This window comes from Gymnogyps californianus, chromosome 21 (assembly GCF_018139145.2).
Source record: "Gymnogyps californianus isolate 813 chromosome 21, ASM1813914v2, whole genome shotgun sequence".
NCBI lineage: Eukaryota > Metazoa > Chordata > Aves > Accipitriformes > Cathartidae > Gymnogyps > Gymnogyps californianus.
The window spans coordinates 941917-954200 of record NC_059491.1 but is presented as its reverse complement, the minus strand read 5'-3'; the positions used below and the strand labels follow the sequence as shown (position 1 = coordinate 954200).

Sequence of the window (12284 nt, the reverse complement as noted above, 5' to 3'; positions counted from 1 at the left end):
ATGGCATTAATTTCGGCCCCCTCCCTCCTCCCGCCGGCCCCGGCCGCTTCACCACAGGAGGCGGCGGCAGGCCGAGGCGGCACCCCGCAGGCCCCGGAGGGGTCACGGCGCTGGCTCAAGGGAACGGCCGGGCCGGGCCGCGGACAAAGCCGCTCTACGCGGCGGCCTGGCGGGGACCTCGGGGGAGGCTCGCCCGGCCGGAGAGGAAGGGAGGAGAAGGGGAAGGGGAAGCGGCCCGCCCGGGCCCTGGGCCCCGGGCCCCGTGCCCCACTTGCCTCGCTGCGGCCCCATCGCCGGGTCTCATGGCAACGCCGCGCCCGCCGCCGCGCATGCGCGCCCTCCTCAGCCGCCCCTCGGGGCGCATGCGCGCCTCGGTGGCGGGACGGCGGCGGGACGGCGGCGGCGGGGCCATGTCGGAGCCGCTGCGCGCCTTCCGCCTGCGCGGGTGCGGCAGCCCGCAGAAGTTCGGTGTGGCGGCCGGGAGCCTGCGCGGGCTGCTGCGGAAGGGCTGCCGGCTGCTGCAGGTGCGGGCCGGGGGCCGAGGCGCGGGGCCGTGGCCGTGGGCCCGCCCGTCTCTCACCCGCCCGGGGGGACAGCTTCCCTTGCCAGGCAGCCGCCTCTGCCTCTACGAGGACGGGACGGAGCTGACCGAGAGCTACTTCCGCGCCCTGCCGCCGCAGACGGAGCTGGTGCTGCTGGGCCCCGGAGAGACCTGGCGGGGCTGTGAGTGCGCCGGGGCCGGGCGGGCGGGCAGGGGGATCGGGGGGGAACAAACGGCGGCGGTTGCGGGGGGACAGCGGCCGGGCCCGGACGCGGCCCCTCAGCCGGCGCCGCCTCGCCCGCGCAAGCCGCAGGTGCCAGCGACATCGAGCGGTTCCTGGCTGCCTTCTGCAACCAGAGAGATGCGGTCGTGGAGGCGGCGCGGAAGCTGCTCTCCGACGAGCGGGCCCCCAGGAGGCAGAAGCTGCTGGTGGATCTCATCCACAACCTGAACGAAAACATCCTGGCCGAGGAGAAGGAGGACGACAAGAAATGGTTTGAAGGTGGGTCTGTCGCCCGCAGGGAGCTGCTGAGGGGCACCAGCTCTCACGCTGCTCGAGAGAGTCACTTCTGTCAATTTTGCTGTTCTTGAAGAAGAGTAGCTTAAAAATTTGGGAGTCCTTCCGGCTGGCGTGATTTGGTACCTGGTCAGGGGATTAGTTATCACTTACATTAGCAGGCATTTTTAGGTTTCTTTAAAATATATGCATATTTATTCTCAGAAAACAGTAAAAAAACAATGTTCCCTATTGCTCTATCCAAGATCGCTCTGCAGTACGTTTTTTCCCCATTAACAAAGGTCTGCGTTTACAATCTTTTAACAATTTGCTAATAGTATATTGATAATTTGCACCTATCAGCCAGCTAACCTTTCTTTACGTTTTCTTTATACTTTCTTTGCAAGGTCTCCCTCCCATTCCCAAGTCATTGTTGCAGTTCTTCCTAAACAATTCAGTTTTCTTTTCACAGTCTCTTAGTGTTCTGTGTATGCACACTAAGGAGGAACATTTAACGACTATAATATCAGCTGCTGCTCTCACAGCAGATGCTCTGCATGGTCCTTTGAAGTGCTGAGAGCAGGGCAGTCTTGAACCAGTAAAATAAAAATGGGAAAGAAAAAAAATCTGTGCATACTGGGTTACTGAAAAGAAGGGATAAATACCCAGCTAGGCAGAAGCACAGCACCAAAAGTACTAAGTTACAACACAATCTAACTCCCTTTAGGTCTAGAGTCTCGTTTTAAGAACAAATCAAGCTACATGCGATACAGTTGTGAAAGCAGAATACGAAGCTACATGAAAGAGGTAAAAGTTTCTGTTGAAGTAACTTATTTTCAGGCTGCTATTAAAAGTAATTCTGTGACCACATATTATATATAAACGCTTTTACAGTGCAACATACTGATTGTAGAAAAGAGCCTCAGGCTGCTACAGGCACCAAGGAATGATTGGGGTATTTTTCCCCCCCCTCTAGGTTAGTAGTTTTATTTCAAATGTTCATCCTACAGCAAGAGATGCATATAAAAGGATAATTGACCTGATGTCAGATAAACTGAAATCCGTGAAATACAACGGATGCTACTTTGACAGAAGAGAGGAGGAGGCAGTCCGCCTGTGCACTACGGAGGGATGGTTCTCTTGTCAGGTAAGTTCAGCCCTTTCTAAAGCAGCGTCTTGGTTCCAACAAGCAGCGGCATGACTTGCAACGACATTAGAGGAAGGAAACAGTTACTTGGATGCTTGCATAGCGCGCAGTATCAAGTTTGGCGGGGTGGTGATGTCATAGCGTGCGTGATCTATCTTTGGTTAGTTATAGCAAGTGGAAGGACCGCGCTGGGGTGACGAGCAGTACGCCTTTCATTGTAGCCGTCTTGTTTTACAGGGACCTTTCGACAGAGATGACTGCCCATGTAAGCATTCTATCAACCCCTACGGTAACAAGGAAAGCAGAATCCTCTTCAGTACCTGGAATCTCGATCACATGTATGTACAGAGTAGTAATCCAAACCTACCTCTTTCATGCCCGTCATCTTAGGCAGGAAAGGTACAGCCACTGAGTCTTTACCCCCCTGCACTGTGCAGTTAGCTCCACTATGAATAGTGCATTGTGATAAAAGATGCTCGGATGCTGCAGCTGTTTCTGATACCATAAAATCCCGAAGGCAGATTATAATGCCGTGTCTCATTAGCTGCTTTTTCTTTGTATGGAAACGTGCCCCTCCTCACCACGCTATCCTTTGTGAAGACTCCTCTCTGGCAAAAACCCTCAGACCCGTTTTCAGGCATTGTGCACTTGTGAAGCAAACAGGATTTGCTAAACTAATTTCCTCAGGCAAAAAAATAAATCATAAACCTAGTTATGGTGAAAGAATTCAGATTCCGCCTGGCTCTAAGAGGAAGATGGAGACTTGATTATTATGAAAAAACTTTTGATGGCAATATTGTTTTCTCTTTTGTGTACTGAAGAATAGAGAAGAAACGTGCTGTTGTCCCAGAACTGGCAGAAGCTGTCAAAACACGAGATGGAAGAGAAGTGAACTGGGAATACTTCTATCAGCTGCTGTTTACCGTGGATAATTTAAAGCTTGTACATATTGCTTGCCATAAGAAAACCAATCATAATCTCAGCTGTGACAAAACTAAAATTTACAAAAAAAGGAAGCAAAACCACAAGATTTCATAGTACTATCTCTGGAAGTGACTTCTCCTTTTTTCAAAATCATGTCCTGTGGTATCATTTTTAAATAGCTCTAGTTTCTTAAACAAAAACTTATTTAGGAGTCCCTGGCAAGAGAGACTTGCTAAGTAATTCAACTGCAATCTCACAACACATACATTCATATCATGCCTAATTCTACTCTCCCGCCTTCTCACTCACTACAAGCCTTCCTCAGATCACACTGTGTGAAGTGCAATAAAATACAGCTGTGAGTCACAGTATAAAAATGAGGCCAGAGGCTGACACTGATTACGCCCTACAGTCTCTTTCTTGCCATGGCAAAGGGAGGCCCAAAACTCACAGTACACAGAAATGAAACTTAAAAACTAATCTGAGGGGACTTGTAGACTCATATTTCTCTGAACATTAAGCCAGAAAAAGAATAGGATAATTATTTTGCTCTGTGCCTTTTCCGGGTAGACAACCACTGTATTTCAGGTATGCCGAAGGGCGATGCAGTGCCAGAGCTGCTGGCTCTTCTGTACCAAAATACCTGCACTCCTCCACGACCACTCCGTTTGCTGTTGCTTTAGGCATGCATCTCCTAGAAGGAAGGCGAGGCCACGGCATATCTTTGCTTTCACCACCCTTGTTCTTTGTCATCTTTCCCATTGATTTCCCTCTCCTTTCAAACAGCTTCTGCCGCTTTAGCTTGAGTTTGCTTGAAGCAGTACAAGCACTGTTACTGTGTAATAATCACGTTTACCTGCTGCTTTAGAGAACATTGCTTTTGTAAAACAATTCCTACCTCAGGTGACAAATTACAAATAGATCGATTTTTCCTTGATTTTTTTTTTTTTTTTTTTAAATATTGGCTGATAGCAACTGAACTTTTAGGGACTGTCAGTGTAAACAACGCGAATTTTTTTTAAATAAAAAAACTACCACCATCTTTCTGTATGTGTATGTGGAGGCAGAGGTGTACGAGTGGTTAATCAGGTGTAATATAGCTTGGCCAATACAAAGACTGAGCGCAGGGAAACGTGTTTATGAGTGGAGGACTAGTTAGTTACTGCTATGGAAGTAACATCACTCGTCTCCAGGAAGAGCTCTGTTGTCCCCCATGTCTCTGGTCCTCTTTCTGACCTGGGCAAATCCCACTAGTCCACACAGAATTGTATTAAGACAGTATTGCTGTGTGAGCCATAACTTACTAGGTCTTGGAAATGCGGGAGCTTTCCTACAGAGAGTGTTGTTTTACTGTAAACAAACTCAATCCCCCTCCCAAACATTTCAACGTGAAAAGTAAGTTGGTGCATTCTAAATACAGGATTTCTAATACCAATGCATTGAATCGATCCTTCCAGATTGCCTTACTGAATATACGTCATCGGTAAGTAAGATGGAAATGCACACTATACTGTTTCGACACTGGGGAAGGCATCACAGCTAAGATTCCGATGACAAACACAATCATCTGTATGGCACACTTCCTACAAACTGAAAATCACCATTTTACACAGTGCTGAAACTAAAATGAGCGTCTGTGTGGGAAGACATATTTGCTAGAAAGAGACGGTAGCAAGTACAGCATTTAAGGAAAGCTGGGAGAGCTACTTCAAGATGGAGTTGTGCTGAAAACCATGAATATGCTATTAAAAAATTAGATTTTTCTGTGTTACAGAATTAGAGTGAAAAGGAGCCAAGAAATATCGTTGACAGAAACAATGCATCAGCTGGAGTGGAAATGTGAATAAATTAACATGTCATGCATATACAATTTGTTTGGCTTACAACTTTTGAATGTTTAACAGGCTATAGCTGTAGAAATTAATATTTATTTAAACCATCTGCTGATAACATTTTCTCTATATTTATAGAAATGTAGAAGAAACTACTTATAACAATAAAGATCTGGAAGCTTACTGCATAATCACACTTTCAAAGAAGTAGTATCTTAAACATTGGGTGAGTTAACAGTTCCTGAAATCATCTGAGGTTGCTCATTAGTTTCTAAAAATGCAGGCCAAAATAACAAATTTGGTGGACTGACCCATATCCTTAGCAATCGATACTCGTTCATCTACCAAGTCCGACACTGAGAGTGTTTATTCCTCCTTTATCACTGACGAAATTCCTACTCATAACCCTTGGAAGTCAATTGAAAATACCGCACGAGCTGCATTACACAACCATTAAAAAAGGCAATGCTTACGGCTGGTCTGGTGGAAGAGGGAAGCAGTCAGCTTCACATGGCGGTGGTTCAGAGAACTGACGTGCAATAAATAGTACTTAACTTCCAGAGGTTAACACCACTGAACTCACATTGACATCCATGCATTTAGTTTTGCCAGCAGAACTGCATTTTAGAGGTTTAATTGCTTCTGGTTTGGATGTAAACAATGCAACACAACTTATGCAACAGAGGCCGGTGTGCCTCTCTGTACTGGGTACTCGGCTGGCTGCATTACTAACTGGATGCCACAATGACAGACATAGCAGAATTAAAAGAAAAAGGACCTTGTCCTAACATGGTTTTCTTGGCTATTTTTAAAAAAGGAGTGAGACCAAATGTTCACGCTAGACATGGGCTCAAATTCATAAAAAAGCAGTAAGAACTTCTCTTTTCCCTGTTTTTGTCCTAAATATTAGCGGTAAAGCGATAAATTACAATTTGTTTCAAAATCACTGAAAATTCAGTCAATCTTTGCCCCAGATAACTGCGGGAGAATACTGTATCTGCCAATTCCAGAAAAACAAACTCTACCAGTTCTCTCTCTGAGAAAAGGCAAACGCAGACACCTTATGTTAGTGACATAGCCAACCATCATTACATGTGCAAAGAAAAAGAAAAAAGGTTTCATTTGTTTATAGTTTGTTGTTAGACAACATCCTCTTCCTCCTCCTCCTCATCTTCCTTTGCAATGAAATGTAGCTTTCTGAATTCTCGCCTGCTCATCGTTGTGCTTGGGAGCGCAACTGCTGGGAGATCCTTTAAGAAAAGGATAAAATCATTAAGGAAAGTCTGTTGCAGCAAATGGCAGACCTCCTACCTCTCCAACAGTTCACATACTTCCACATCTGATACGTGAGGCACCAACCCACACCTCTGCACTTGGAAGCGGTGGCATAAACCCACAGCTGAAGCAGAGGAGCTTTCAGGGGAGCTTGCCTGAACCAGTCGCAGCTCGTGGTCAAAGTGAGGGCTGGCATTCCTTCTCCAGGCTTGAGAAGGATTCAGAGAGGGTGAAGTGCAAACGAATCCTCACTACTCCCGCTAAATCCCAACCGAGACTCCTGCTAAATCCCAATCCTCATGAAACGCCTAAAAGAGGGTGGCATCTCTTGCCCAGAGTTACGCGATGGTTAAAGGCAGACCTGGGATTCGAATTGAAAGCTCTGGCCCTTGATCCAAAAGTAGAGGTGGCCAGAAATCAGCTTCCATTCCAAAGAATTACAATAATCGCCATTAAGAACCAATGACCGGTGAAAAACTATTTCGACAGAATAACACTGTATCTTTATGAGTAAAAATACCTATGTTACGGAATGGGAATAATAAAATCTAAACAAGAAAGATTTCACATCTGAAATTTACTTGCCTTGGCAATTAATTCCATCTCTGAGACAAATAATTCTATCTAGGGGACAGGGATATGACTCCAGATGTCTACCAATACTGGTCAAGTTTGCCTACAATTTTGAGGCTAGCCTACTTTTGTTTGAAGATGCGAGACTGAAGTGGAACAGAACTGAATACGCAGAGTGAACAGACTGTCATCATCTTACCTGTATAAACTCGATATCTCCAAAGAACCGGTCCACTGGCATTGGCTGGTTGCTGTCTTCATCCAAGAAAGCACTATTGTCTAGTTGTATCGGCTTCTTCGGGAGATCTATATCCTCCAAGCTAGACCCATCTGAAAGTACACTCTCACAACTGCTCTCCTCTTCCCTGCAGACATGATTATGCAGATTTTCATCACGGTCCATTTTTGATGGAGCACTGCTTGATTTCACTGGACATGGCTTGAGAGAAACATTATGCTCCTTTTCCTGTTTGTCTTCATTAGCCTCTGGAATGCTTTCACCTTTTTTCTGTTGAATTATATTGCCGTCTCCTGGATCTTCTGAATGTCGATCCTCAGATGTTTTAGGCTTTTCCCCCAATGCAGCAAGGTTTCCACTTCCACATGCAAGTCCTTCTAGTTCTGATTTTACTAGACTGTTTTTTTCACATTTTAGCCTCTTTGTGGGTCGTCTGTCAGCCGCCTTGCGTGAAGAACACTGTGAGAAAAAAGATAAAATCCTAAAGCTTACTTGAAATAAAGAAAAATAGAATCACCAGATCTCTTTAGTAGGAAGGCTGGATGTGGAACCGAAGGGCTCCATCAAGCCAGCGGCACCTTGATCCAAAGCTGCATCGCTAAGAAAAATAATTAGTAGAAAGCGCACATGAAAAGAAGAAAAGAGGAGCAGATAGCTTACATGAAACCACAACACACAGTCCGTCACCAGTGGAAAGCCACTTCTCAAAGCATAACCTAGCACCGTACGTGGCTAATCACCATTTTCATATTTTCTTAGGGATGCTGTAGATGGCAATTAATGTAGCAGAACGGACTATCAGCCGGGATGGCAAAGCGGCCCACCGCTTGCTAGCAGCACAGCGCGCGGGCTAACAGCCTGCCACCGGCCTCTGAACGGTAATGACTCCGAAAGCTGGCCCTGTGGCACACAAATATGCCCCTGCGCTGTACGTCTGCACACAGGCGTCTAACAAAGTGGCGGGAAGGCAGGAAAGGCGAAGAGTTTACTCAAATTCTCCAGATAATTCCCTCATGGTGATGCTCAGTTTGTAGCTGTTAATCATTAGCTGCACCCCCCACACTGTTACCGCCCCGGCCCCGCGGCCTTCTCCCCCGGCCCCGTCCCTCCTACCAGGCTCGGCGTCCGGGGGCCGCCCGGCTCCTGGCAGCGGGCCGCCGGCGGCGCCTCCCCCGCGGGCTGAGCAGAGGCGGTCGCCGGGCGCCCGCCCTCCAGGGACCCCTTCGCACAGCGCCCGGGAGGCCGCCGTCGCCGCCGCCCTGGGAGCGCTAAGCCGCGGGCCTCCGTGCGGCTGCGGCCCCGCGCTCCGCCCGCCGCCATCTTGGGGAGGGCGCGGGAGCCCGCGCTCGCCATCTTGTGGAGCTTCTCGCCTCAGGGGCAGCCGGGCCTCGCCATCGCCACTCTCCCGGGGAACCCGGCGGGCCGAAACGACGGGCGAAGGGAGGCCTCGTCCCCGCTCGGTGGTGGGGCGAGACAGGGCCCGGGCGGGGAGACCGCCTCGGCCAGCCGCAAGTAGGGCGGCAAGCCCGGGCCCATCACACAGACCCAGACCCTGACTTGGCCCACAGGCAGCGTTACGTTAAAGTAAGCTTTCGCAAAGTGAAAAACAGAGGAGCGTGCCTCCAGATCTCCCTGATGGGCTGCTGCCTGGGGAAAAAAACCAAACAAATCCTGCCTGATCGCTATATAGGTTATAAACGTTTCAGATCTTTTGCTTCCCATTGTGTCTTCCTTCTGGAGCGATGCTTGCTTCTCTTATAAGATGTGTGGTCGGGGAGTTATTATTCAGATATGCCTCTCAGTTCGTTTCCACAGCCCTCAGGGAACAAATTATGTCAGTAACTCAAATCCCTCTTTAACTTCAAGGACTCTGACGATAGCAGATGAATTTCTGTGTAGCAAAGCAGCCCGACACCTAGATTTAAGTGTGTAATTATTTTCACTTATTTTATTGGGGGAGGCGAGGTAGCACGTTTGCCCGTTTTGAGAAATTGTAGGTACTGCGTGCCCTGACGGTCTGCGCCGGAGGAGGGACGGCAGCGTCCGCCGCAATGGAGCCCAGGGGCTCTATCCATCACAGTAAACTACAGCTCTCCCGTCTGTTAATTCAGTGCTTTGAGGACGCTGTGGGGATTTTTATAATTCTGTCCGGCTGAGGGCACAGGAGCTCGTTTCTTTATAGCAGCCTGTAATGCTCTTGCTCATTGCAGAGCGATACCACAAGTCTCAGTGGTCTGAGGATATTACCTGTGCTGCTCAATCCAACTTAGCTGATAAAATGCTTGTCCGTTCATCCTGGCCTTAAAAAACATGAGCAACAATTTAAATCGCAGAAATAAGTGGCACGAATGTACCTATGGGAATATTCAACTAAGACATTTTTTCTCAAAACCATAAAGTCTCCCAGTTAAACTGCGGAGGTTCGGAGACATGCCTGATACGTTGTTCTGCAATTTCTCTCGGTGCTCAGGGGTCCTTCTGTGCTTTGTTCTCTGGCTGAGATAATTCATATTCTCCTCCAAAAGCTTCTCGACTTGCTCCACTCTCTCACAGTGTTGTTGCTTGCAGCCATGGAATACAGATGATTGTTTTTATTAGGCAGTGAGAACTTACCCTGTCTCATAAACAGAAGAGGACTAGAACCGGCTGAAGAACAGCATTTCTGCAGCTGGAAAACTTGGTTGTTGTTTTAATTTCCCCAACGAACTGAAAATAGTAAGAAAAATCTAATCTTGAGAATTTTAATAAATACTTTTCACAACACTATATGTTTCTCATTCTTTATGCTGCTTTGTAAAATTGATGTGCGTATTCGAGCGACGAGGGCAGGGGTGGCTCAGCCCTAAGCAGGCTCGTGTGCTTCGGTAACCCAGCGCGGGCTCACAGTCTGTGGCAGCACATGGGGCTGGAGGTACACGACCACAAGCGCCTGAGACTGCGCGGGGTGGCCTTGGACACTTTCAAGGGACAAAGCACCTTACGCAGGTGAAGCCAGGATGCCAGGGCTCCCTCGCAGAGCTCTTGCATTACGGTCACCGCATTCTCCCCTCTAACCACGTTATTTTGTGGGAAGGCGGTGGCAATTTGGCGGCTGCAGATGTTGTTGCGTTTTCTGAAATATGGCTGATCCCTCTCTGAGGAGACAGCCGTCAAGTAGCGCAGAGAGCACCCCGGGAGAGGCAAGCGAGAACGCAGATCCCCTCCGAGATCAGTCCGCATCTCAGCAGCAGGCAGTGCCTCCTGAGTGACTTGAAAGGCTACACAGGGACTGCTAACAGCCGAGCAGCCCTTAAAGAGAATCAGAGCAGCACAAACTATTTACATTAAATTCACATTTCCACATAAAAGAGGACTTATTTTCAACAATATTAAAAAGTGGTTTTTATTAGAATCTGTTGTCTAAGCAGGCAGGCAAACAAAAAAAAAAAAGAAAGATTTTGTGAGCTCCCTCATTTTTATGAAAGCTGGCTGGCGGGTATAAAGCAGCAGCTGATGAGCTTATTGAGCAGGAAGGGAGGTTCAGGCTGTGAAACTCGATGTGTAAATTAGCTCCTTGCAGCACTTGTCTCTGCGCCTGTCACTTGCACCAGTGTCCCTGTCTGTTATAATCCTCCCAGTTCGTTTGGCTAAACATCAGTGACATGCTAGGGACAGCAGCCAAAAAAAATGTTGCCTGTAAACATTCTGGCTGTTAACTGTTGAACGCGAGGTCTCTCAAACTAAACAGTCATCCAGCAGGAGCCCTGGCTGGTCTTTTCCTGCTCCGGGCAAGTTCTTTTTAGTTAGGGTGGCTGAATTCTTCTCCATTAGCAGCACGTGGGGAGAAAGCAGGAGGAGGATCCGCTGCCCAGGAACTGGCACAGGGAGCCTCGCTCCCTGCCTGGACCACGCGGCGGCATCCTTCCGCCCTGCCGCCTTCCATGCTTCCTCAGCAGAGCAAGCGCCAGCAGCGCGAATTCGTCCTTCACTCAGGATTTGAAGACGCAACTTTTTAGCTGTTGTTCTCTCCTGTCAAACAATGTTGTCATGCCAGCTCGGGTAACAACAGTGAACTGCCCATTTCGGGCTCCCGAAAAAGGGGCTCTCCTGGACGAATTTCTGATGAGTTCACATCCCAGCCAGAACCGAAGCATTCAAGGGGGTCTGCAGCTCTCTGATGCAGCTGTCCTGAACACTGCTGTCTTGAGTACCTTTGCACCGCTCACAGTGAATAAGACCTTCATTTTCATTACTGAGGAATATTCACACCAGGAACTAGAGAGCCCAGACATAGAAATAACAGGGAATTTATGATATATAGTGAAAATTTGTGCTTGCCATGTGAGAAATCTCTTTTTGAGGCTTATTTTGGATTTCTTGCTAGTATCTTCTCAAGAACCAAATGTGGAAAGCCAGTAGCTGAAGAAATTAATTCACACAACTGAGCGGAGTACGTAGGCTTTGCAAGAGCGAGCAGCAAAGACAAAAACTATGAAATTCATTAATTAAAAACCTTAAGGGACACCTGAGAAACAGAGAATACGGAGAGCCCACCTCAAGTTGGATAGCTGTAATACTTGTCTGACTGAGGAGCTGTGTGGCACTGACCTCCCTGTGCCGGCTACAACCGGAGATGCCGGACCCCTGCCCAGGGCCTGCTGCTGGCCGTCGGATCCTCCCCGCGGTTGATGCACATAGCCAGTTTTCGTAACGATCTCTAGTGTTTACGTGGCAAATCCTTTCCAAAGCACTCTGCAAACACTAACCAATGAATTCAGGGCACCCCATTTGCCCCTGGTTTCCTACCCTTCCAAAGACCTTAATTGCTTTGAGCAGCGTTGATTTTTAAAGCGTTTCACAAAACGCAAGTAAATCTCTCCCAGCACAAAGCACGCCACTGAGACCAAATCGTTACCTGTGCTCCAGGAATCCGATCGCGTGGACTGTGGCAACTTAGCCTTGCCATTAAAAAGCAACAGCTTCCAGAAATCTTTTCCTGCCTTACTTTAAGAGTTGCTTTAACTGCAGCCATGCGAACAAGCATTCTCTTCCCACCACTTTCTTCTTTTTCATATCGTTTCGCTACAGGGATGGTGGTTTAATTTACATCAAACTTAACAGCCGCTTTAACTTCATTCCCCATTTGGCTACCCCCAGGAGCAAAGCTGGGCCCAGCACCGGGCGCTGGGGCGGCCAGCTCAGGGCCAGAAGCTGGGCTTAACCAGCTGCCAGACACTGGGGGTCAGTGTTAGACCGGCGATGCGGCGCCCAGAGCCACG

At 48.1% G+C, this 12284-nt stretch overlaps 2 protein-coding genes across 4 annotated transcripts; one reads left to right on the top strand and one right to left on the bottom strand.

Annotated features, from left to right (window-relative positions):
- The first annotated feature begins 410 nt into the window (after window positions 1-410).
- DFFB (DNA fragmentation factor subunit beta) lies at window positions 411-4963 on the top strand. 3 transcript variants are annotated; one of them, XM_050909411.1, is made up of 7 exons: window positions 411-524; window positions 597-723; window positions 855-1043; window positions 1765-1844; window positions 2014-2184; window positions 2422-2522; window positions 3006-4963. In XM_050909411.1, exons 1-7 carry the CDS (start codon window positions 411-413, stop codon window positions 3220-3222), a joined length of 999 nt encoding a protein of 332 aa, XP_050765368.1. In that variant the 3' UTR covers window positions 3223-4963. The 3 variants fall into 3 exon arrangements, with proteins under 3 accessions (XP_050765368.1, XP_050765367.1, XP_050765369.1); XM_050909410.1 differs by having other exon boundaries at window positions 597-750; window positions 849-1043; XM_050909412.1 differs by having other exon boundaries at window positions 3011-3177.
- Window positions 4964-5020: 57 nt separating this feature from the next.
- On the bottom strand, window positions 5021-8346 carry C21H1orf174 (chromosome 21 C1orf174 homolog). Its single transcript, XM_050909642.1, has 3 exons — window positions 8140-8346; window positions 6988-7485; window positions 5021-6190 (listed from the first exon to the last, which is right to left on the bottom strand). The coding sequence occupies exons 1-3, from the start codon at window positions 8344-8346 to the stop codon at window positions 6080-6082; spliced, it is 816 nt and encodes a 271-aa protein (XP_050765599.1). The 3' UTR covers window positions 5021-6079.
- Window positions 8347-12284: the final 3938 nt, after the last annotated feature.